Source organism: Diplotaxodon limnothrissa, linkage group LG15 (genome assembly GCF_057381915.1).
Source record: "Diplotaxodon limnothrissa isolate DT_005_m linkage group LG15, D_limnothrissa_male_GT1.1, whole genome shotgun sequence".
NCBI classification, from domain to species: domain Eukaryota; kingdom Metazoa; phylum Chordata; class Actinopteri; order Cichliformes; family Cichlidae; genus Diplotaxodon; species Diplotaxodon limnothrissa.
Genome location: NC_140610.1, coordinates 21,507,977 through 21,535,031, shown reverse-complemented (window position 1 = coordinate 21,535,031; position 27,055 = coordinate 21,507,977). Strand labels below are relative to the sequence as shown.

Here is a 27,055-nt window from a genome sequence, read left to right as displayed (position 1 = left end):
GCATCTGGTCTCCTCGGTTCCTGGTTATTTAGTCCTCCAGTGTAAATGAACATGTATAGCGTTTGTACCTGCACTGAAATGCAACTCATACAAGACCTTGATACTCTTTTGTAATAATAGTAAACTAACAAACTAACCATCAGATCTTGTTGACATTTTGATGAAACCTGTGGACAGAGAGAACCACAAAGGTTGGTATGCAAGCATTAGGTGACCTTAAGTCTCCAAATGCAACTGTGAAACAACACAAATTACTAATACTACACTCCACTACACAATTGCCAAGGTCCCCAGTACTATGGATAGAAGAGTGAAAGGTCTAATCAAGTACACATTTCTGGCATTGAGTAGTGATTGCTCCAAAGTGAAACAATGACTGTTTTGAATACATTTTTATTATTACTAAAATAATGCCAGGTGGTGTTATATGGTGTTACAGTAAAGAATAGACTATGCCATTCATACAAAATATTATTAACTTTGGACATCGAAAGTCAGTGAAATTCAGTTTTCATCCACCCGTCACTGGAATTGTACATAACTCAAAATCAGTCATCACGTTTTTTAATGACAGTTCCAGGACTGACTACAAACAGTGCTCACATTTAACAGAGCTACAGGACAGAGAGGAGTAGATATCTACATCTTACAGAAAGTAGTGGGTTAATTTTGATTGAACAAAGAAGCTCAACACAACAGTCAGCATTCTCTGTCAGATATGGACGGGGAAGATGGCAGAAGATTGCAGCAAAGGTTTTGGCAGAGGAGAATATTTACGCTGATGGACATCAAAGAAATGGCCCTCTAGTGTTAACAGAAAATGCAAATCAAAGTTGCTAAAACATTAAATATAGGAGGAGTTAACAGCTAATCAGGGAAGAAGAATCACAGTTTTACTGGAGCCATGCTGTTACAGAACACAGTATAGATGTTAAGACGTCCTCAACAACCACATTACAGATGATAGCTTTTAGTTGGCTTTGGTTGCATCGATCCAGTCCACAAACTTAGAAACTCGAGCGTAGACACTGGGCATCCTGCCCAACGTACATCACTCAGCCCATGTTGTGACACCCTGAAGGACAAATCTGTTCTGCTCATAACAAACCAGAGGACCACCTCTGTCACCCTACAGGGAGGAAACACAAAATAGATATTAGATAGTGGATACTTTACTATTTTACTCACACAGATCTTTTTGATGGTGTTTAGGTTAACTGATGCTAAAAGCAAGCTAAGAAAGTGTCAGAGTCTGCGTGTGGAGAGAGGAGAGCGGACCCAAACGCAGACAAAATGAAGCGTGGAACATAACTAGATTTTAACGAAAAGGGAGCTGTTCATTGTGGCTGTTAGAAAGGTGCAAAACAAACCTAAAGTGGAAAAACTAAACATGAAAATGAAATCCTGGTATGGATGGGTGGATACCTGGAAACAGGGCGTGAACACAACAGATGACCTGACAGCGGGGACACGAAAGAGTGAGGGAGCGAGAGTGATACGAAGACAGACAAAGTATGTGTCCAAATTCAGGGGCAGCATCCTTCGGAGTCCGCATTTGTAGGCCAATTATGTCACAGCGACGCAACAAAGGCTGTCAAAATTCGAAGCCTCCTCCAAATGGGGCCCTACCTTTTCTCCAGATGTGAAGGACGAGTTGGGTGTATCCTTCGTGGCTGACCATATCCCAGGATTCTTTGCAAGTCAAAGGTTGAAGGAAATTTTGTGTAAAAAATGGCGGACGGTCAAAGCAAAGTGGAAACAAACTTTTAAAAGTAAGTACCGAGTTTTTATCTCAATAAATATATTGAGCGGAACAAATGTTAGCATAGTGAAAAGTCTTAAAAAGTTAAATTTAGCTAACCTTCAGCTAAGTTATGTGACGTTAGTGATATCGCCACTTAACGTGGCTCGGGTCATATGTTCAGTTCAGTTCAGTTCATTTTTATTTCAAACATTTAAAACATGTGCTTTGGTTAGTTTCTGACGAAGCTGATTTTATAAGAATGTCATGTTTCTGTATCATCTCTCTCCTGTTACAGCCTCTTATCCAAACAATAGCCTGTTTAATATTCTGATATCTTCAACATCTTAAGTAAATTATACTGCACAGTTTTCTCTCCAATAAAAGAATATTTACTGCATCAGTTTGACTCCCATTTTATCTGAAAAGGATCTAATCTTTTCAGTTTATTTTTGGGATATTTTCCATAAATATAACTAAAGCTTTCAGCCAGAGGTCACTGTATATTAATATTTGTCTGTTAGACAGTCACAAGTTATAAATGAAATGAAATAAAATATATACCTTGAATTTTGACTGAAATGTAATATTTGAGACAACTGAGTTAAATTTCACCGAGGATTTTTTTTTTTCAAAAACTGGTGTATATATAGTAAAATCTATTTAAAATCTATAACAGAAAAAAAAATCTATTTTCTATTTTCTACTGGTGTATATATAGTAAAATCTATTTAAAATCTATAACAGAAAAAAAAAATCTATTTTCTAGAAAACTATTAAAAATATCAGGTCACTAAACTGAGGCAATACTGTTATCAAAACAGAGTACACACTGAGGCAGACAACAGTGCACAAACAGTTTTATAGAACTTTGCCCAGTTTTTATATCTTTTACTTTGTCATACCTGGCAGCTTGCTTTTCCTCCCTCTGTATTTCCAGGACATATTTCGTGGTCTGCAACTATATCAGTGTCGCGATTACAGATCTTGTTGTCGATCACAGGGAAACCAGTTTCTTCCAGGACGCGTCCACCTCCAATACCTGTCGACACAGCCCTCTGCAATTATTCTCCTCATCATCTAGATAAAATGTATTGTGATATCTTTACTGTGGGAATTGTTTGCGTAATGAATAATGCTGTTATCAGCTCTTTGTGTTTTATATCTAATGCATGCTGGTATTTTTTGAGCCTCTCAAAAGTACATTTTGTCAGAAAAAAAGACCTGTTTAACAAAAAAATGTTCTGCAAATGATTAAACTGATTAAACTGTTGCAATGTTAAGTGAAAGATGGGCTAGAAGACCACCGCCAAGCAGGTGAATGAGAAGGCGACAACAGTTGGTGCATTTATTCGGAAATGGAAGAACCATAAAATAACTGCCTATCTCCCTCCGTCTGGATCTCCACGCAAGATCTCACCTCATGGAGTTTCAAGGATAATGAGAACGGTGGGGAACCAGTCCAGTCCAAATAGCCTGGGGTTCAAATCATTTTTCCCTGACTGTATATCTAAAAAGTCTGATTTATTTCTTCTCACTCTGAAACTCTGAATTTTTACAAAGACGCACAAGAGCACACACAAATGTACCTTGAGTCCTACCCCATCCAGTAACATAACACATTGTTCCACCAGGAACTATATAGTCCTTTTTTGGCAGACAAGCCAGCTGCACTTGGTTGTTTATCACCGCAGGTCTGAAAACACACACACACACACACAAAATCAATGGTGTGTGTGTAATCTGATTTCACCTAGGATAATTAGGCCCATACAGACGTTGCTAGTTTGAGCAGAGCAATATTCGATCCATCTGGTCCAGTCATGATTTTCTCAAGCATCCTCACTTGTCTCGATGGCACAGTGGCTCTAAGTGAGTGCATACCCAGCACTACCCTCAAGGCTAAAGGCTGACTGGAGCTGCAGTGTATAATATGTAGAAACAAAGGGAGTAATTAATCAATTTTTGAGTAATTGCAGAATTTGATTTTCAGGTGTTAACGATGACTTTATTCTAACCTCAAGCACAAAGCAGACGTTAAGACCCACTGAGGGTGGATCAGAGTTCCTCCACAGTCGATTCTTTCACTGGTAGAAAGAGAAACAGAGATTTATTTCAGAAGATGTGCAGCATATACAAAAGGGAAAATCGGCAAAAAGTGAATTGACAAATAAAGAAAAATCAGACAATTGACATGTAAATAGGTTTGAATGTAAAAGCTATAAACACTTAAATAAAATACTTAAATTAACTGTTTATCAGCAGTGACATGTTACAGTATTTTATTTCTCAATATCTGCACATTTTGTTGAGGAAATTGAAAGTCCTTTACAAATGAAAGTTGTCTTTGAACATATATACTCACTTGGTCTGGAGGGCAGTTTGCCAGGGCCACGAGTGAGGCTTTGACACACAGCCACTGACCACCATACTACGAAGGCAGCGTTTTGGTTTGATAGCTGGTGTTCCACAATTCAGTTCAACTGCAAAGTAGTCATTATTATTATCATGAATTCTCACAAAAAGAGTGAAGCACGAAAGTTAGTTTGGATTGGTGTTAATTAATAAAAGAGAAGATTTTACAGCCTTGTAAGCCACAAGAAAAATTGTTGGATTGACCAAATTAGATTCTCTTATTTTGAGACGTAACTCAATTTATTCATTTATCTATCATCTCTTTGTTTATTATTTATTTGATTCACAGAATCAAACTGGAAATAAGTTTTTTGCACGACCTGGATCTGAGGTGATTCTGAGGATCATCTAGAGCATGAATGGAGATTTTAAGGACATTATGAAGCTACCAGAAATGCAAATAAATTGACATACTATTGCCCAATAATAACAAAGATCTTAAATCAGTCTCAGAGAGGATGGTTAATTAGGGGTGTGTGTGTATGTGTTTATATATTTATATTATATAGGATCTCACTGGGATATTCTGTAATTGATACATAATTACGTTTGCATATCCACTGGTATGTAGCCCACATGTATTATCACAGCAAGCCTGCTGTACATCGAATGACCAGCAGATGACATTACTTCCAAATGAGCTGTTAAACAGGGCATCGTGTGATCTGCCTTTTGGGGAAGCAATTTGCCGGAAAGATTCAACACATTCATGGAGCTTCATCACGCCATCATTATTGAGGACCATATTTTGCACCTCCATTGCTGAGGGTGCTCTAAGGAGCTTTAGCTACGATATGGTTGGTGCTTGTCGTGGTGGAAGTCCCCGATTGGACATCGGAGGTGAATGGAGCCATAAAGCTGAGTCCTATCACGGTTGGTTAGTCTGTGGGCTGAGTGGAGCAGAGCTCTGGGGGGAGCTTAAGCAAAATCTTGGGTGTAAGTTTGGTTAAACAATGGGAAAAGACTTTCAGTCTGCCTCGTAGTGATCCTGGCAAACCGTCAAGCAAAGCAACTCAGGCAGGGAAAGTGGTGTTCTATTTATAAGTTGCAGGTAAGGTGCTAGCTGACTTCAACTGAGGATATAATCGTTTCCTGGAAGGAATACTTCAAGTACCTTTGGAAGCCCACTGATAAGCTTTCTGTAGAGGATGCAGAGTCTGGAAACAACGGTGATGACTCGCTCATCACCTGGAGCAAGATAACTGGGATGATTAACCTGTTAAAACCCCATTCCATCGTTTGTCAGTCAAACTTTTAGGTCAAATTACCATAACTTTTAAACCATTGGCGCAATCAAAAAATTCTGTTCCTGAAAGCATTAACACAAATAACATAGAATAACACAGCAAATAACACAGAAAACAACAAAGTAAATAGCCAAAACAAAACAAAACAAAAAACAGTACAAAGAACCCAAATGGCTGATAAAATGTCTGCTTTCAGGAACTGAAACAAACCAACTACAGGGAGATCCCACTCCTGGGCCTCCCAGGCCAAATCTATGCCAGGGTAGTGGAAAGGGGAATTCATCCATTTGTCAAACATCAGATGCAGAAGGAACGATGCAATATTCGTCCTTTTATGGAACAGCTATTCATTCTCTCGAGAATATTTGATGGTGCGACTGGACTTCTTTTAAGTTTTTCTTGTAGATGTTTCACCTTTCATCTCAGTAACTTCTTTAGTTCTATCACCCCAACAGACCACTTCACTCTCAGACTGCTGGCGGTGGTTCCTAGGATATTTAAAAAGCAGAATGGGATCATGGAATCAGGGAATCATTAGTGGCTATTATTCTAACGTTGTCTTCTAGTATGTTTTTTTAGATTCTCTCTGAGGTCCCTGTTGCAAAAAAAAGACCTGATACTTCAGAACATCCACCTACTAAACAGTTTTTTTAAAATGTAATATTAATTTCTGGTATAACAAGTTAAGATGTACATCTATCATTCTGTGGAAAATATCATCTGAATTTCAGGAGCGGGACCACACCTCGTTCACGCCCCTTACGACCTCAGACTATAAATGCCCCCTTCTCCAATACCCGCTGTTCTCATTTCCAATGGAGCACTGATGGTCTCTGATGTTATACTCCAATAACTGGAACCGTTCCCCTCATAGCAATCTTTCTCATCTGCGGGGGTCACTGGAGGATCCGCAGCAGGAGATAAGGAAAGAAAAAAAATTCCTGGATGCATTTTTGTGTGAAAAAGAAAGAGGAAACAAGCTGACTGATATTATACCTGGAGTAGGTGCTTCCCCACACAGTGGCACGTTGCAAAACTTCCAATCAGTGTCAGGGTCAGTTGTGTAGCATCAGGGGAACAACTTATTGTCAGGGTTACGACAGTAGTTAGCAGCCAGACCTCTGACAAAGATGAGCATGGAAAAACATAGCAATGAGGCCATGAAAACAAACTTAATGCAGGCATGTTAATGAAGTTTTAGTAATCTACAGTAACCTGATGGATTATTTAAATTGAAATTAAGTTGTACAAATTACTTCCCCAAAATGTTGACTACATGGTGAAAAGAGACTTTACAAATGTATATCAGGCTGATAGAGGACACCACTGCTGATGAAGTCACTCCTCATAACCTTAAAGGTACTGACTCAATTTTTACATCTTCTCTTGTATAAACTGGATAGACCCTGAAACAACAACTCATGGATTATTTTAGTTCTACCATTTAACAAGAGATAACTCTTAGCGATTCTTCACGTTTCTCATGTCAAACTCTTACAGGGATTTTGCTTTGACATTGCTTTCTAATGGCTTAAACACTATAGACAGAGTTCATTATGGGAAAAAAAGTTTCTAAATCTTGTGGTTTATTATCATATCTTTGTTTTTCTCCTGTGATTCCCATGTTGCAGCTGAAAACTATTAATCAAACCTACAAATTGAAAATACCCACTAATATTTTCTTCACAACATTAATATCACAGAGAGTGGACACTGATGTCTGGTTACAACTCTTACTTGTAAGGGCAGTTTTCTGGGATTTGGTGGTGTTTATGTGGCGTCTGAGATGACCATCTCTGGCACGTTTTGCTAGTCACAGTTACAGCAATTGTTCCCCGGTATGCTACACCTATATCAGTGATGCCTATATCACCTATATCCATCTCTGGGATGAAGGTGGGAGGCTCAGTAGCTGAGGACAAAAAACAAGTCAAACATATATTTATTATATTATGTAAAACATATAAGGATGTATATTTATGGACCATTAAACCCTATTACAAACATTTTGTTCAATTCAATTCAGTTTTATTTATACAGCGCCAAATCACAACAACAGTCGCCTCAAGGTGCTTCATATTGTAAGGTAGACACTACAATAACAAATACAGAGGAAAACCCAAATGACCCCCTATGAGCAAGGACTTTGGTGACAGTGGGAAGGAAAAACTCCCTTTTAACAGGAAGAAATCTCCGGCAGAACCAGGCTCAGGGACCGGTTGGGGTGAGAGAAATAAAATATATTGCTTATTGTTACACTTCCTTTTACTTATGCCTTTCAAAGGTAGCAGGTGCTGGAAGATGGTTGTACGGTTTTTACTAAGTTAACTACCTTTAATTTAGCAAACTCCCACCGTAAGGGTGTGTTTTAACTGATGAAACTGTGTCGTACTCAGGCTCGGACATCTGATTGCTGCCTTTTATAAGTTTATTCCACAACCATAAACTAACACCAGTACAGTAACCGTGCCTTTACAGATGCCAGGTAATCAACTGAAAGACGCAAAATAAAACAACCATACAACATTAACAAAGCAACACTATTAATGACAGTACAGTTTAGTAATAGTCATATTTATAGCTTTAACACGTTACTTGGTTAACACAGAAACTCACCAGCTCGGCTTCATCAGTCATAACAGCGATATCAATGAAAAGAAGATCCGGCAGGTAGGATCTATGAGCGGCCGTTAACACATACCATCCCAGACTTAGATAAATCACTCCGTCTTAAATAAATTTGTCATTTAAAGCAAATATAAGTCTGGCTGATAATAAATCACAACAAACAAATTGGCATGTTAGTAATATGGGAAAAAACCACACACCTCCCACTTGGGCTACGTGCCAGACTAAGTAGGCCACAATAACCAGTAGCAATAAACACTAATATAGAAAACAAAAAGTCTTATAACAGTGTTTTAAACAGGTTGGGCCTGGTCCCCACACCCAAGAGTCCCCAATCTGCAAGTATCTCCTGGGTACTCAGGGGGATGAACCACGTTCCTCTTGCTCCTCTACTGGCAGTAACACCACCAACCTCCTTACGTCCCTGTGGAGAATGGTGGAATGACATGGTTCCCTGTCCTTCCTTGCCTGAGACCAGTTGATGGGACGACTACAACAAATCCTTACTTTGACATCTCGAACAACACCTAGGTGATCCGGATCTGCCTCCTCCACGCGGCCCAGCTTGAAACGACCCCTAAGTGCGTTCTGATCTGCCACCCAGACAAGGTCCCCAACAGAAACATTTCTCGCCGGGGCATGCCATTTTTGCCGAACAAACAGGTGCGGCCCGGCCAACTGACTCCAGCGTCTCCAAAACTTGTCCACTTCCACCTGGACTGCACGTAGACGACTGAATGGGTAGGCAGGGAACTCAAAACCCATGTTGTCGCCCCTGGGCCCTGCCCGACCCAACAACAAAGAGTTTGGTGTCAACACATCTACAATTTCTTCCTGAATTTGAGCTCTGGCCCCGATAGGCCTCTCATTGGTGAGGTTGGCCGCCAAATAGAGGAGGGTTTGGAATTCCAGAGCAGTCAAGTTTCCCTCCTCACCAACGTTACTCAACGCCCTTTTCAACACGTGAACAGCTGCCTCTGCTGCTCCATTCCGGTGTGGGGAGTCCGCTGGACTAAACTCCCACATCCAGTCAGACCCAACTACGGCTGCCTTTCTTTGGATCTCGTCTTTGTCGATACCCGCAAGGAAATCATAGAGCTCCTTCAGCGCAGGTTTAGCTCCCACGAAATTGGTCCCCTGGTCAGACCAGAGTTTCTTGGGGTGACCCCTCAGGGCAGTAAACCGCTGGTATGCCTTCAGGAAGCCCTCAGTTGACAGATCTTCAACTATGTCTGCATGAACTGCTCTTGAGGCCATACAGCTAAAAACCACGCCCCAAACTTTCTTCTTCACTCGTCGTCTTACTGAGTCTCTGACAAAATATGGACCAAACAAGTCCAAAGTAGTGTACTCAAAAGGGGCTGCTGGCGTAGTACGTACGGGAGGAAGATCACTCATCACCTGAGTGCATAGCTTGGCCCTGCACTTTCTGCAACTTACGCACGAATCAATCACCTTCCGTACGATCCTGGGACCTTGAACTACCCAGCCCCTCTTCCTCATCCGAAGAAGGGTGGCAGAAACACCTTCGTGGTTGACACGATGGGCGTCCTCAGCGAGGAGAGAGCTTAACCGACACTTGTAGGGGATCAAAGGGACCCCGGACCTCTCCTCCTCAACGGATTGAATCCGACCATAGCACATCAAGAGCCCCGTTGTTTTATCCTTGCGCACAACCAGGCGGTTGAGCGTTGTCGTAGGGAAAGTCACACCTGCTTGGGCGGCGAGGCATAAGTCCTGAAACGCCTCTACTCGCTCCTGAGCCGTGGGCACTGCCTCCCACTTTAATCCTACAGCAATTCGACCCCTGCCAGATAACCAAAAGCGCAAGGCTCTGTGGACATAAGCTATGACCCCACAGAGCTTGGCTAGAGAATTGAACCGTGAAAGATCTACTTGATTTATCAAGGCTGAACCCCAGCACTCCTTGATCCTGCAGACATTAGAAGCAACAGAAGGAGACCCCTTAGTCTCAAAAGACGTAACCTTGTTGCTGAATGGTAAAAGCTCTGGACTTACTCGGCCGCCGACCACGGCTTTGACGCTATCAAAACCATCTGGAGTAGTCTGCGCCCTTTCCTGCGACCTTGTTAAGATGGCAGAAAAAGCCTTTCTTTGGAGTCGACTGACGACTTCTCTAGTCCCAGAGGCCACCTCTGCAGCTGACTTTATGGGCCATTCCTCTACTGGCTTGGTTAGGAACATGGGACCGGTCTGCCATGAAGAGCCCTCACCAAGCTGCTCAGGGGAACATCCTCTTGTGACCAGGTCAGCCACGTTGAACTGGCCAGGAAGCCACCACCAGTCGGTCACAGGCCCAGCCTTCTGTATCTCTCCCACTCGATTGGCAAAGAAGGTCTGGAACCCGTAACTCTCCCGTTGGATGGCACCTAACACAGTCTGACTGTCCAGAAAATGGTACCAACGATCTATTTCCAACCGACTGTACTTCAGAAAGTAACCTTTCAGGCGAGTGGCAAAAACAGCTCCACAAATCTCTGCCTTGACAGCATCTCCCTTTTGTTCAATTGGAGTCAATTTGGCCTTGGACTCCACGAGCCGGGTCTTAACCCCTCCAGATGTTTCCCAGCGCAGGTAGAGGACCGCTCCGTATGAGTCACAACTTCCATCAGAGAACGTGATCCCCCAGGGTTTACCCACCCAGCCGGATGGTGTAATACTCCTGGGAAAGGTGATGGTACTCAGCCGCGCGTACTCCTCAAAGAGCTTGATCGCTCTCCCACGTAGTTCACTAGACAGCGGCTTATCCCACGTATCCTTAGTCAGTATCCCGGCCTCCTGAAAGGCTCTTCTGACAAGAATAACACCTTTCTGCTTCAGGGGCGTCGCCAGACCAAGGGGGTCATAGAGCCCTGCTACCTGACTTAGAAGCATACGGCGGGTGAGGGGATTTGGCGTCTTCTCCCCTATGTTCTCCTCAGTGAGGTCTACTTGAGTACACATCTTTTTCTTTCTTGCGGAGAAGTTAATAGCCACCATGAGGAAGAGCTTGTCTTCTTCCACGAGATAACCCACACCCAAGGCCTTGTTGTCCTCGGTCCGCAGCTGGTTGGGCAACATGATGGTTTCTGGTTCGGCAGGAACAGCACCTTGCCTCCCACTAAAGCCAGACCGCACCCAAGGCTTGAGGTAAAACCCACCATGCTTGAGAATGGTTTCAACCCCCTCAAGGATCTCGCTCAGTCTCTCAAGGTCGTTGTGGGACACAAGGATGTCATCCACGTAAGTATCCTCTTCAATGACACGTCTTTCTTCCACTCTGTTGACAAACTGTGGCAGAAGGGCAGTCTCTCGCATGGCAACCTGAGCGATACAACCTGCAGGCTTGTCACCCATGTTCACACGCACCACAGCATAATCCTTGATGTCCTCCTCCAGGGAATGCCTCCACAAGAAGCGGTGAACATGCACCTCTTGATCCTCCAGCCATACAGAGTTATACATTTTGGAGACATCCCCTATTGCCGCATGCTCTCCCTCCCGGAAATGGAGCAGCACTGCCCTAATGGGATTCAGGACATCTGGGCCTTTCATCAAGATGCTGTTCAAACTAACACCTCTGTACACCTGGCTGCTGTCCCAAACGAGCCTCACCGGCGTGGTGTTGGAGTGTGGGTTGGGCGCCATCAGATGGTTTATCCACCACACCGCTCCTTTCCACTCGTCCAACACCGTCTGGGAAAGCTGGATAGCGGCCCCCCTAGCCAGCATGTCGCACACCTGCTTAGCATAAGCTGCCTTCCATAGCGGATCTTTCTCGAGGCGCTTTTCTGACTTCAGGAAAGTCGCCTCCACAGCTTTGCGGTTGTTAGGCAGGGTCGCAGGGTCCTCTTTCCAGGGATATTTAGCATCCCAATGGGGTTTGTCACTATGATTGTCACTCAGCTTGAAGGTTAGACCTCCTCTGATGATCTCCAACTCTCTTTCATCAGTAAGTGACATTTCTTTCCCTCCAGGGGCGCACTTCCCGCAGCGGCACCCGCCACACATGGGATCACAGGCGGCACCAATACTGTCCCACTGCAGCCATTTGATGATCTCAGTGTTGGATGTAGCCGTGGTACCGACTTCTACGCCGTTCTTTGGTTTTGGGCAGCAGTTATGGAGGGCCACAACTCTCTGAGACTCCGCCCTCATGGAGCATGCAAAATGGGTCGATGAGAGTCGTGCAGTCACCTCCACATCTTCAAACAGATCTGGGTGTGCACCACTGATGGTTTTCCCCAACGGACCATCCCACAGAACCAAGTCACCGCACCTCATCATTCTCTGGGGGGCTAGACGACCCTCCCGGGTGCTGATGAGTAGCTCAATCTTTTCCGGGCGAATCAGTTCCCCGGGTTCGACGGAGCCTGGGAAAAACTTCTCCAGGTGCCCCGAGTCCACGACGTGACCCACATTGGCAATCTCTTCTAATCCATAGCAAACCATCTCATGGAGTCGCCATGTTCCCTTCTTTGTGGCTACTTTTATGCTCACCAGGTATCTCTTTGTCTCTACTTTTGCCTCCATGCCACCAACACCATGAACAACTAAGGTGATTGGTTCACCAGGCAGACCAAGCCTCTCCGCTGCCTCGTGGGTGATATAATTCGTGTCAGAGGCTAAATCGATGAGTGCTCCAATCCAGTCTCCCCTCTTGGTGGTGACGTCCAACAACATCATGAGGACCGGGAGCTCCTTCAGACAACTCTCATCTTCTGAGCCTCTGCCAGCCCACAACTTTGAAGTTACTTTGTTTGTGCAAGCCCTTCGAACAGCCTCCAGCTGCTCCGGGGACAGACCTAGGCCAGCAAACACAGCCTCTTGCTCTTCCGTCGGGCCTCGGGGTTCTCTCCTTTTATCCCCTTTTATCCCTTGCCTAGCTGCATCTTTCCTAGTTGGGATCTTAAGACACAGGAAGAAATGGTGATCCGATGAGGCATCACCCCTTCTGCATCCTTCATTACGACACAGAAAGTTTTTACTACACGGGTCATCACTCCCATGAGAGTCCAGACACCTGGGACATACTTTTGTCTTTTTCACGTAAACTCTCCGCTCTGACGGGTTGGCCTTTTTAAACGTCTTACAGCGGTATAAACGCCCTGTGTGACCCTCTTCGCCACACAAACAGCAAGGATTCTGTGACAGCTCACCTCTCGTCTCGCTCGCAGTAGCCTTGGTGAACGAACGTCTCTCTATCCTCCGATCAGGCCTCTCTTTTGGTTTCTCGCGGGGGCTCGGATCGGCTGCCCTGGCAGTATTAGACTGTCTGATGGATTGCAACTGCTCCAGTTGCACCAGAACTGTCTTCTGATCTTTCAGGAACTGCCATAGCTTATCAAACCGGTTCTGTGGACTGACATCATTGACAGGATCACATCGGTACAAAAGCCACCTTTCTTTCATACTGTCCGGCAGCTTACTCTCAAGTGACCGGATCACTAACTGATTTTTTATGGCATCTTCACAACCTAGGTCTATTAAGTCCAACAGCGCCCTCTCTACAGCTTGGATCAACTGTAAAACCTCTCTGGGTTTGTTGTTGCGCACACCCGGTAACTCCTGTAGCTCAAGTACAATGTCATCTGCTATCTGTGATACGTCACCATAACAGTCCTCTAAAACTCGGAAAACCTCACTCGCTGTACGGCAGTGAGACAGCCTAAGTTCACATTTTACTGGATCAGCAATACTGTCCATCAGGTGGAAGAGCCTGCACTCCGGGGAACCTGTGGGTTCCGCTAACGCTTGGAGGATCCCCCAGTTACTCTTCCAGCGCCAGTAGCTTCTCCTGTCCCCAAAGAACTTTGGTAGGCTCAGGGGTGCGAGTGCGATCCTTGTTCCGAGTGATCCTTGAGAGACGGTAGACGTGCTCTGTCCTGCCCCAGCGCCATTGGGTCTCACACCATGCACTCCTCGAAGCTGCTGTGGCGTGCCTGAGAGGCCAGGGTTGAACACAGGACTCCCCAGACCCTGGTATAGTGGTCCCTGTGGTGGCGCTTGAAGGGCTGCAATGGAAGGACTTGCAGCTCGTGCTTCATCGGGGCCACCTTCATCAATAACCTGGTTACTACTGCCCACTGCGGCACTTTGGCATGCAGCAGGGTGCACGTCAGCATCTAGCGCACCACTGGCACGCGCTGGGCCATCATCTCCACCGGTCGCAGCGGGCCCACTGGGCTTGCTAGTGCTGGTCGTCACTCCACCGTCAGCGCCACCTTCATCACTGCTTTCACCTTCACTGCTAGTCCTGCTTCTAAGGTCGCCACACCCAGATCTCCTTCTTCCATCTAGGGTGGTAGCCAGCATCACCATAGCCACTCTCCTCCTTTCCTTGAACTCTTTGAGACAAGCTCGCATAACGTTCACTTCTTTCTCTGGAACATAACGATCCCACTTATGCACAAACTCACTCAGAGCTTCCTCTCGGCCTTCCACAGCAGGGAGCATTGAATCAAACTGATCCTGTTTTATCTGACCCGTTTTGAGCGCTTCCACCTGGCTAATCATATCTTTTAGGTCAACTCTTAGACTGTCAAACTGACCTGATGCACAACGAGACCATGACGCTTCCTTTAGCTTCATTTCTGTGGTCTGGTATTTTGAGCGGCAGTCCTGCAGCTTCTTCTCCACCTCAGCTATTTCTGCTGCAAGCCCACTTGCATCTTCTTCTTCCATAGCAGCGATGTAATCAAAACTGCTATCACAAACCTCACTATAACTGTCTTTGAGTGTCCTACTTTCACACATGAGGTCATGTTCAGTCAGAAGGTCAATGTTAAAGGCAATGGAATTGGCTTTCCTAGTAAAAACTGCTTGCGCAGAGGACCGCCTTTTCTTTAATTCTTCTCGGGATGCCATACTGACTTTTCCTTCTTGTTTATTACCGGCGTTATTCCTTTGCCCTCAACAAAGATGGCGGCGACCCACTTCCGGTCGCTTAGCGGCTAGTAACTGAATTAAAAGTTCGTTTTCGGCGGCCGGCTTATCCTATGCCAGCGCCCTAATAGTCCCAGCAAAGAAATCCACACACAGTCTCTCACGTACGAGGGCTTGACGGTGTTTTGAGAACGAAGTCACGTCGATCGGCCGTGTCGATCGGCCGTGACGATCGGCCGGGCTCCGTCTAATTGCTGGATTCTCCGTAGTCGACACAGACCCTCCTCCACTTCTCCGTCGCGGGGGGTGGCTAAGTGTTGATTACTGTACGGTTTTTACTAAGTTAACTACCTTTAATTTAGCAAACTCCCAACGTAAGGGTGTGTTTTAACTGATGAAACTGTGTCGTACTCAGGCTCGGACATCTGATTGCTGCCTTTTATAAGTTTATTCCACAACCATAAACTAACACCAGTACAGTAACCGTGCCTTTACAGATGCCAGGTAATCAACTGAAAGACACAAAATAAAACAACCATACAACATTAACAAAGCAACACTATTAATGACAGTACAGTTTAGTAATAGTCATATTTATAGCTTTAACACGTTACTTGGTTAACACAGAAACTCACCAGCTCGGCTTCATCAGTCATAACAGCGATATCAATGAAAAGAAGATCCGGCAGGTAGGCTCTATGAGCGGCCGTTAACACATACCATCCCAGACTTAGATAAATCACTCCGTCTTAAATAAATTTGTCATTTAAAGCAAATATGAGTCTGGCTGATAATAAATCACAACAAACAAATTGGCATGTTAGTAATATGGGAAAAAACCACACAATGGTGATATTCATTTAACTTGGTTCTTGTATTTTGGCTACAAGCTGCAGATTTTACCCTTACCATTTTACCAGGTTTTACCATAAAAAGGAATTTATGGTAAATTCCTTTTTATGGTAGGAATTTTTTTTTATGGTGGATCCTTTTCATATATATATATATATAAAAAAAAAACAAAAAAAAAACACCCAGCACGCCCCTGCGGGCGGTTTATCCTTCAAGCTCGGGTCCTCTACCAGAGGCCTGGGAGCTTGAGGGTCCTGCGCAGTATCTTAGCTGTTCCCAGGACTGCGCTCTTCTGGACAGAGATCTCCGATGTTATTCCCGGGATCTGCTGGAGCCACTCGCCTAGCTTGGGATTCACCGCACCTAGTGCTCCGATTACCACGGGCACCACCGTTACCTTCACCCTCCACATCCTCTCGAGCTCTTCTCTGAGCCCTTGGTATTTCTCCAGCTTCTCGTGTTCCTTCTTCCTGATATTGCTGTCATTCGGAACCGCTACATCGATCACTACGGCCGTCTTCTTCTGTAGGGAATTTTTACATACTTATTTGTTACTGAAAATGTTGATGATTAAAATTATACTATGTTTTTTCAATTGTTTTATCAGTGGTGGAGTAAAAAGACCTATTATTTTGCTGAAATGCTATGAGGCAGAAATATAAAGAAGTGTGGTAATCCTATAGATTTACACATTTAATAAATCTAAAATTAATACGGTGGTTTAACCTAATATGCACTGTTTAATCAGGATTTGATTGCTTTTTCCTCTATACTGTTGCATGCTGGGGCAACAGGTTCAAGGTCTCAACAGATTCAATAAACTGATCTGCAAGGCCAGTAATGTTGTAGGGATGGAGCTGGACTCTCTTAAGGTAATGTCAAAAGGGCGAATGTTGTCCAAGAGCTGTACAATAACTCCCACCCATGACATGCATGGTAGTCACAGGCGAACGCTCAGTGAGAGACTGAGATTACCCAAATATTACTGAACGACACAGGAAATCATTCCTGCCTTTGGATATGTCCCTATAAATGTCCTCCATCTAATGCACAGTACATCCTGCAATAGTTGTACAGTGTGACAGGCAGATGGAGCATGCCGATTCAAAAAACAATTTACAAAATGATGAAAAAAATACTCCATATTTATTAGATTATCTTCTGGAGTGTGTAAATGGGAAAGGAATAGATTACAGAGGAACAAAGTCCATTACAAGATCAGGAAAGGTCTGTCAGAGATGGGATTCAGACTACCCACATGATGTACTGTATGTAATCACAGGCTTTTGTTTGATTTTATATCATTCCTTCATATTTTTATAATCTTTTTTAATTTTTTCTGAATTTTTCTGCTGCAGCTTTGCACCAGACAACAACCAAGTCCAAGTCTGGAGTCCAACTTCTGCAGAAACCCTGATGAGTTAAGTGATGGACCCTGGTGTTACACCACTGACCCCAACACCCGCTGGGAGTACTGTGACATATCCAGCTGCACTGGTAGCATTCATAAATCCTTTATCCTTTACTTAATTTTGTTTTATTTCATTTTTATTTAGTCCTAAATTCATGTCTAATTATCCTCTGGCAACTCTTTCACTTTCCACCATCCTCATTTACTGTCTAAAACATTTAAAGTGGCTAATCAGTAAAATGTAGACACTATACAGTATTCTGAAAATGTTTTGGTTCTGGAACAACATTAGATATTTTGTATGTCATGACATATCAGAGACATCAGTGTCTTTTCATAGAGGACTGTATGTATGGACTCCAAGGAACCTCACAGCCATAGCTACCATCCCAGCAGGTAAGTGCAAAATCTTTGTGAGATATATTGAGCCTGTTCTGGATCTTCAAGACATTTTCCAGAAGTTAAGCTAAAGTGTAAATACTTCTTGTGATATTCTTGGTTAGACTCTTAGAAATTATCAGGGAGGAAGGATGTGGGTACGTGTTGAACTGTAAACAGCAGAACATAAAAACCTCAAACTGTTTTTCCCTTACTTGTGTACATGTTTTCTTGTTATAGGCTGGTCAACCATGAACTAGCCCTGTAACAGGCACGTCTGTATTTTTACCACTGGGGGGGCAACAGTTTACTCTATTAAACTTCTGTATATGGTTATTTACAGTTTTAATTATCTTGAGGAGAACTCCTGCAGAAACTCAGATAGAGAACCCCGACCATGGTGCTACACCACCAGCCCATCCAAACGATGGGAGTACTGCTCCAAACCGCGCTGCAGTGAGTCACTTTGTTCTTCATTCTGATGCTTGGTATGAGCATTACAAGGTTGTCTAGTCCATGTGTACATGCCTAAATGAGCTGAGTTGCTGCCATGTGATTTGCTCATCTTATTAGCTTTTTGTCTTAATGAAAAGTCGAACAGGCCTACAGTATATATCCGTTTGCTTTTTTTTTTAACCCATAAATCTTTGTGTTGACATGAAGAGAGAAAGTGCTCTCAATTATGGAGACAGCCAAAGGGTTTATTTATGTTTGATGTGTGTTTTACATGTGTGTGGCTGTTAATAAAGTTGGCGCTCTCTAGGGGGCGTGAGCGTTCATCCAAATTGGCCTAAGGCTGATGTGTGTTTATTCCTCCCGAAGTATCGTCTGTGAAGTTTGCCATGCACGTCAGATTTTCCTGCGCATTTTCATATCTCTGCTAACACTTTGGTTAAGTTTCTTATGTTGAGAATCCAAATTTCAACTATTTAACAGTTGCAGTTTTAGGGGACTTCCCTTTACCTCTAGAGGATCAATAAATGCTGGCCCTGCATCACAATCTGTGGAATTGACGCTTTGGGGTCCTTAGGGACTAGTAAAGCGCTATACAAATACAGGCCATTTACCATATTAAAGGTCAATTAAATGAAACTGAATATAGTTTATATATATAAAAAACACCCAGCACGCCCCTGTGGACGGTTTATCCTTCAAGCTCGGGTCCTCTACCAGAGGCCTGGGAGCTTGAGGGTCCTGCGCAGTATCTTAGCTGTTCCCAGGACTGCACTCTTCTGGACAGAGATCTCCGATGTTATTCCCGGGATCTGCTGGAGCCACTCGCCTAGCTTGGGATTCACCGCACCTAGTGCTCCGATTACCACGGGCACCACCGTTACCTTCACCCTCCACATCCTCTCGAGCTCTTCTCTGAGCCCTTGGTATTTCTCCAGCTTCTCATGTTCCTTCTTCCTGATATTGCTGTCATTCGGAACCGCTACATCGATCACTACGGCCGTCTTCTTCTGTTTGTCTACCACCACTATGTCCGGTTGGTTAGCCACCACCATTTTGTCCGTCTGTATCTGGAAGTCCCACAGGATCTTAGCTCGGTCATTCTCCACCACCCTTGGGGGCATCTCCCATTTTGACCTCGGGACTTCCAGGTTATACTCGGCACAGATGTTCCTGTACACTATGCCGGCCACTTGGTTATGGCGTTCCATGTATGCCTTGCCTGCTAGCATCTTGCACCCTGCTGTTATGTGCTGGATTGTCTCTGGGGCATCTTTACACAGCCTGCACCTGGGGTCTTGCCTGGTGTGATAGACCCCAGCCTCTATGGATCTTGTCCTCAGAGCTTGTTCTTGTGCTGTCATGATTAGTGCCTCTGTGCTGTCTTTCAGTCCAGCTTTGTCCAGCCACTGGTAGGATTTCTGGATATCAGCCACCTCCTCTATCTGCCGGTGGTACATACCGTGCAGGGGCCTGTCCTTCCATGATGGCTCCTCGTCTCCCTCCTCTTTCTTGGGTTTCTGCTGCCTGAGGTATTCACTGAGCACTCGGTCAGTTGGGGCCATCTTCCCAATGTATTCTTGGATGTTCATTGTCTCATCCTGGACTGTGGTGCTGACACTCACCAGTCCCCGGCCCCCTTCCTTCCGCTTAGCGTACAGCCTCAGGGTGCTGGACTTGGGGTGAAACCCTCCATGCATGGTAAGGAGCTTTCTTGTCTTTATGTCAGTGGCTTCTATCTCCTCCTTTGGCCAGCCTATTACCCCAGCAGGGTACCTGATCATGGGCAGGGCATACGTGTTGATGGCCTGGATCTTGTTCTTACCATTCAGCTGACTCCTCAGGACTTGCCTGACCCTCTGCAGGTACTTGGTGGTTGCAGCTTTTCTAGCAGCCTCTTCATGGTTCCCATTCGCCTGCAGGATCCCCAGGTACTTGTAACTGTCCTCTATGTCTGCAATGTTGCCTTCTGGTAGTTCAATCCCCTCAGTTCTGACTACCTTCCCTCTCTTTGTTACCATCAGACTACACTTCTCCAGTCCGAACGACATTCCAATGTCATTGCTGTATAGCCTGGTAGTGTGGATCAGTGAATCGATGTCTCGTTCACTCTTGGCATACAGCTTGATGTCATCCATGTACAGGAGGTGGCTAACAACTGCTCTGTTCCGTAGTCGGTATCCGTAGCCAGTCTTGTTAATGATCTCACTGAGGGGGTTCAGGCCTATGCAGAACAGCAGTGGGGACAGAGCATCTCCTTGGTAGATCCCGCACTTGATGGTGACTTGTGCTATGGGCTTGGAGTTGGCCTCTAATGTTGTACGCCACATCCCCATTGAGTTCCTGATGAAGGCTCTTAGGGTCCCATTGATCTTGTACAATTCTAGGCATTCCAGTATCCAGCTGTGGGGCATTGAGTCATAGGCCTTCTTGTAATCAATCCAGGCAGTGCACAGGTTGGTCAGTCTGGTCTTGCAGTCTCGGCTGACTGTTCTGTCTACCAGTAGTTGGTGTTTTGCACCTCTGGTATTCTTGCCAATTCCTTTCTGTGTCCCGCTCATGTATTGACCCATGTGCCTGTTCATCTTAGCCGATATGATGCCTGACAGGAGCTTCCATGTAGTACTGAGGCAGGTTATTGGTCGGTAGTTGGAGGGGACTGGTCCCTTCTTGGGGTCCTTGGGGATCAGGACTGTCCGACCTTCGGTTAGCCATTCCGGGTGTCTCTCGTTAACTAGCAGCTGGTTCATTTGTGCTGCCAGACGCTCGTGGAGTGCAGTCAGCTTCTTTCTTTCTTTTGTTTTTTGTTTTTTTGCCTGTCCCGTTTGGCTCTTTTGCCATCAGAATTGTTGTCTAAAGGCAAAGAAAGATGCCCAACGGATTTACTTTACCAAATTGACCATCCCAGCCTTGCCGTAATGGTCCATTTGATTCACCTTTTATTGTTTATTTTATTTTCACTTACTGAATACGGGACAGACTTGACTGGGGGAAAGAAGGGGAGAAAGAAAGAGGTAAAGAGAAACAGCTGAGAAGAGGGACGGGGGAGAAGGGCAAAAAACAAAAACCAACAGAATGAGCAGAAAAAAAAAAGAAATAAAAAATGCAGTCTGTGATGGTTACTGGACCCTGTTCAGGGAGGTCGCTGTGGTCTGCCCTCAGATCCACTAGCCACTGAGCATTGCCGTTATCGGTTGCGTCCTTCTCCCATATGCTCTTCCAGTATTGCTCCGTCTCCAGCCTTGGTGGTGCTGTTCTCTTATTATTATTGTTCCCTTGCCACTGAGAGTACACCTTTGCTGGTTCTGTGGAGAACAGCTGGTTTATTCTCCTGCCTTCTATCTCTCTGGTGTACCTCCTCAAGCGGCTGGCCAAGGCTGTGAGTCTTTGCTTGGCAGTTTCCAGTCCTGTATGGACAGCTTGCTGTATTTCTTATGCACCTTCTTTGTCGCACCTTTCTGCAACTCCGTTAGTTGGCTAACCTCCCTCCGTGCTACTTTGATCTTGCCCTCTAGCCTCCTTCTCCATGGAGGGTACTGCCCCTTGTGGCTGTTCAACTTGTAGCCAAGCATCTCACTGATCACTGCTGCCGTATTGTAGATCAGCTTGTTAGTGTCGGTAATCGTGGTTGTAGGTATTGTCCGTAGTGCTGTATTAAACTTTAAATAGGGTTTAATGGTCCATAAATATACATCCTTATATGTTTTACACACACACACACACACACACACACACACATATATATATATATATATTTGGGGTGCAACGATATTCGTATCGATATTGAACCGTTCGATACAGTGCTTTCGGTTCGGTACGCATATGTATCGAACAATACAACATTTGTAATTTATTTTATCAATTTTCCTTCTGACGATGCTGTCTGTGTTGAGCGCTCAGTGAATCTGTGTTCGACTACTCCGCCTAGGCTGCACTGTCGAGCGCAGATCCACTGAGCGCTCAACACAGACAGCATAGTCAGAAGGAAGAGCGCAGGGCAAGCTAGCGAGACAGAAGTTAAGCTCTACTTGCAACAGGCAAATTGAACCTCATTCAGATCTGGCGTTTGGAATTATTTTGGTTTTCATGTGACGTATGACCCTGAAGGTAAGCGAGTCATGGACTAAAGTAAAACAGTATGTTGGATGTGCCATGCAATGCTCAATTACATTGGTGTGAACTAGTGTGTTAGCGCAGTTAGCTCGTTAACGTGTTGGCCGTCTAGCCCCATGCACGGAGCAATCGGCGGTAGCTCGTTAACGGAGATTTGCCGTGTTGTGGCGTTAAGGTCATTTCAACGAGATTAACCTGAAAGCACTAGTGGGAACACAACGAATATGATTGCACATTTACGCCGACATCATCCTAGTGCAAAGACAAGTGGAAGCAGACAAAAAAAAGCAAGCATGCTACTAACTTTAGCCGAGTCATTTAGACAGCTGTTAGCACATGATTCTCCTTATGCTGCTGAGAATATAGCCCAGAAGAAGCGGATAGTATAGCTTTTATTTTGGAAAGAGCCGTTTCTCTGTAATAAACTCTCTTTTCCAAAGATGAGTGATTCCTCAATCAGATACAGGGCTTGCAATATCGCTAGCCCGACGTCCCGGAGCTAGCGATTTTTTCAGTCGGGCTACCAAAATCTATCTCTTCCCTGCCCGTCGGGCTATTGTAGGAAAAATATATGTCAATGCTTTTGCATTCTTTCAGAAATGTAGCTGGGTAATTATGTCATTGGCATCGGTGAGCCACTGTCAATATGTGACATATTGAAGTCGCGTTTGAATTTGCGCTTGTTTTTTTGCTTTCACTTTGCAATCGTGCGAACTGTGTATAGAGAGCGACAGCACTGATCTGTGAGTGATGATAATTTGTGCACCAATTTCTCTGACATCGTCTTATTAATCGTTAGCTTACTATGCAAACATGACAAGTGAAATCTCCCGCAGCAAGCTTAAACATGTGAGAGGTTGATCGCGCAGAGAATCGCTGAGCTTATGCGAGTGCATGTGTAAAAGCATTTCAGTTCTGCTGAGCCAAATAAGACAGGTCAGGGTGAAGAAGTGACAGCCAAAGAAAAGCTTACCACAAAACGGAGAAGTTATGACAAATCAGACTATAAGGCAAAAAGAAAGTGCAGCTTTATGGTTTCATGGACAAAAGAATTTCTGTGGCTGCAATATGATGAGCTAAATAACCAGGGCTGCACATAAGTGGTCCGCAGGTGCGCATTCGCTGTCAAAATAAAAAACACGCACAAGGGTTAGGGTTAAATTTAAAAACTGTACTTTTGAGTTAAAATATATATTTATAATTTTAATAAATGACAAATTAAAAATGCATGAACATTTTTTTGTATCGAAAAAATATCGAACCGTGACACCAAAGTATCGAACTGAACCGAACCGTGAATTTTGTGTATCGTTGCACCCCTAATATATATATATATATATATATATATATATATATATATATATATATATATATATATATATATATATGCATGGAGGGTTTCACCCCAAGTCCAGCACCCTGAGGCTGTACGCTAAGCGGAAGGAAGGGGGCCGGGGACTGGTGAGTGTCAGCACCACAGTCCAGGATGAGACAATGAACATCCAAGAATACATTGGGAAGATGGCCCCAACTGACCGAGTGCTCAGTGAATACCTCAGGCAGCAGAAACCCAAGAAAGAGGAGGGAGACGAGGAGCCATCATGGAAGGACAGGCCCCTGCACGGTATGTACCACCGGCAGATAGAGGAGGTGGCTGATATCCAGAAATCCTACCAGTGGCTGGACAAAGCTGGACTGAAAGACAGCACAGAGGCACTAATCATGACAGCACAAGAACAAGCTCTGAGGACAAGATCCATAGAGGCTGGGGTCTATCACACCAGGCAAGACCCCAGGTGCAGGCTGTGTAAAGATGCCCCAGAGACAATCCAGCACATAACAGCAGGGTGCAAGATGCTAGCAGGCAAGGCATACATGGAACGCCATAACCAAGTGGCCGGCATAGTGTACAGGAACATCTGTGCCGAGTATAACCTGGAAGTCCCGAGGTCAAAATGGGAGATGCCCCCAAGGGTGGTGGAGAATGACCGAGCTAAGATCCTGTGGGACTTCCAGATACAGACGGACAAAATGGTGGTGGCTAACCAACCGGACATAGTGGTGGTAGACAAACAGAAGAAGACGGCCGTAGTGATCGATGTAGCGGTTCCGAATGACAGCAATATCAGGAAGAAGGAACATGAGAAGCTGGAGAAATACCAAGGGCTCAGAGAAGAGCTCGAGAGGATGTGGAGGGTGAAGGTAACGGTGGTGCCCGTGGTAATCGGAGCACTAGGTGCGGTGAATCCCAAGCTAGGCGAGTGGCTCCAGCAGATCCCGGGAATAACATCGGAGATCTCTGTCCAGAAGAGTGCAGTCCTGGGAACAGCTAAGATACTGCGCAGGACCCTCAAGCTCCCAGGCCTCTGGTAGAGGACCCGAGCTTGAAGGATAAACCGTCCACAGGGGCGTGCTGGGTGTTTTTTATATATATAAACTATATTCAGTTTCATTTAATTGACCTTTAATATGGTAAATGGCCTGTATTTGTATAGCGCTTTACTAGTCCCTAAGGACCCCAAAGCGTCAATTCCACAGATTGTGATGCAGGGCCAGCATTTATTGATCCTCTAGAGGTAAAGGGAAGTCCCCTAAAACTGCAACTGTTAAATAGTTGAAATTTGGATTCTCAACATAAGAAACTTAACCAAAGTGTTAGCAGAGATATGAAAATGCGCAGGAAAATCTGACGTGCATGGCAAACTTCACAGACGATACTTCGGGAGGAATAAACACACATCAGCCTTAGGCCAATTTGGATGAACGCTCACGCCCCCTAGAGAGCGCCAACTTTATTAACAGCCACACACATGTAAAACACACATCAAACATAAATAAACCCTTTGGCTGTCTCCATAATTGAGAGCACTTTCTCTCTTCATGTCAACACAAAGATTTATGGGTTAAAAAAAAAAGCAAACGGATATATACTGTAGGCCTGTTCGACTTTTCATTAAGACAAAAAGCTAATAAGATGAGCAAATCACATGGCAGCAACTCAGCTCATTTAGGCATGTACACATGGACTAGACAACCTTGTAATGCTCATACCAAGCATCAGAATGAAGAACAAAGTGACTCACTGCAGCGCGGTTTGGAGCAGTACTCCCATCGTTTGGATGGGCTGGTGGTGTAGCACCATGGTCGGGGTTCTCTATCTGAGTTTCTGCAGGAGTTCTCCTCAAGATAATTAAAACTGTAAATAACCATATACAGAAGTTTAATAGAGTAAACTGTTGCCCCCCCAGTGGTAAAAATACAGACGTGCCTGTTACAGGGCTAGTTCATGGTTGACCAGCCTATAACAAGAAAACATGTACACAAGTAAGGGAAAAACAGTTTGAGGTTTTTATGTTCTGCTGTTTACAGTTCAACACGTACCCACATCCTTCCTCCCTGATAATTTCTAAGAGTCTAACCAAGAATATCACAAGAAGTATTTACACTTTAGCTTAACTTCTGGAAAATGTCTTGAAGATCCAGAACAGGCTCAATATATCTCACAAAGATTTTGCACTTACCTGCTGGGATGGTAGCTATGGCTGTGAGGTTCCTTGGAGTCCATACATACAGTCCTCTATGAAAAGACACTGATGTCTCTGATATGTCATGACATACAAAATATCTAATGTTGTTCCAGAACCAAAACATTTTCAGAATACTGTATAGTGTCTACATTTTACTGATTAGCCACTTTAAATGTTTTAGACAGTAAATGAGGATGGTGGAAAGTGAAAGAGTTGCCAGAGGATAATTAGACATGAATTTAGGACTAAATAAAAATGAAATAAAACAAAATTAAGTAAAGGATAAAGGATTTATGAATGCTACCAGTGCAGCTGGATATGTCACAGTACTCCCAGCGGGTGTTGGGGTCAGTGGTGTAACACCAGGGTCCATCACTTAACTCATCAGGGTTTCTGCAGAAGTTGGACTCCAGACTTGGACTTGGTTGTTGTCTGGTGCAAAGCTGCAGCAGAAAAATTCAGAAAAAATTAAAAAAGATTATAAAAATATGAAGGAATGATATAAAATCAAACAAAAGCCTGTGATTACATACAGTACATCATGTGGGTAGTCTGAATCCCATCTCTGACAGACCTTTCCTGATCTTGTAATGGACTTTGTTCCTCTGTAATCTATTCCTTTCCCATTTACACACTCCAGAAGATAATCTAATAAATATGGAGTATTTTTTTCATCATTTTGTAAATTGTTTTTTGAATCGGCATGCTCCATCTGCCTGTCACACTGTACAACTATTGCAGGATGTACTGTGCATTAGATGGAGGACATTTATAGGGACATATCCAAAGGCAGGAATGATTTCCTGTGTCGTTCAGTAATATTTGGGTAATCTCAGTCTCTCACTGAGCGTTCGCCTGTGACTACCATGCATGTCATGGGTGGGAGTTATTGTACAGCTCTTGGACAACATTCGCCCTTTTGACATTACCTTAAGAGAGTCCAGCTCCATCCCTACAACATTACTGGCCTTGCAGATCAGTTTATTGAATCTGTTGAGACCTTGAACCTGTTGCCCCAGCATGCAACAGTATAGAGGAAAAAGCAATCAAATCCTGATTAAACAGTGCATATTAGGTTAAACCACCGTATTAATTTTAGATTTATTAAATGTGTAAATCTATAGGATTACCACACTTCTTTATATTTCTGCCTCATAGCATTTCAGCAAAATAATAGGTCTTTTTACTCCACCACTGATAAAACAATTGAAAAAACATAGTATAATTTTAATCATCAACATTTTCAGTAACAAATAAGTATGTAAAAATTCCCTACATTAAAAGCACTAAATGTCCTTACATTATGGGATATATTATACTAAATACATTTTGCAAATATTTTTAAAGTTTATATTTGAATTATTGTATTTTTATTTTTGCATATGTCCCTCAGTGCTTATTTACA

At 44.0% G+C, this 27,055-nt stretch overlaps 1 protein-coding gene across 1 annotated transcript; it reads right to left on the bottom strand.

Annotated features, from left to right (window-relative positions):
• Positions 1-970: 970 nt before the first annotated feature.
• On the bottom strand, positions 971-25,688 carry LOC146617453 (plasminogen-like). Its single transcript, XM_085373015.1, is given in 11 exon segments — positions 971-1,129; positions 2,647-2,783; positions 3,331-3,437; positions 3,520-3,660; positions 3,760-3,828; positions 4,107-4,224; positions 6,201-6,314; positions 6,403-6,524; positions 7,141-7,315; positions 25,207-25,319; positions 25,645-25,688. Coding segments are annotated over 11 exon segments (1,299 nt in total).
• Between the last annotated feature and the right edge of the window lie 1,367 nt (positions 25,689-27,055).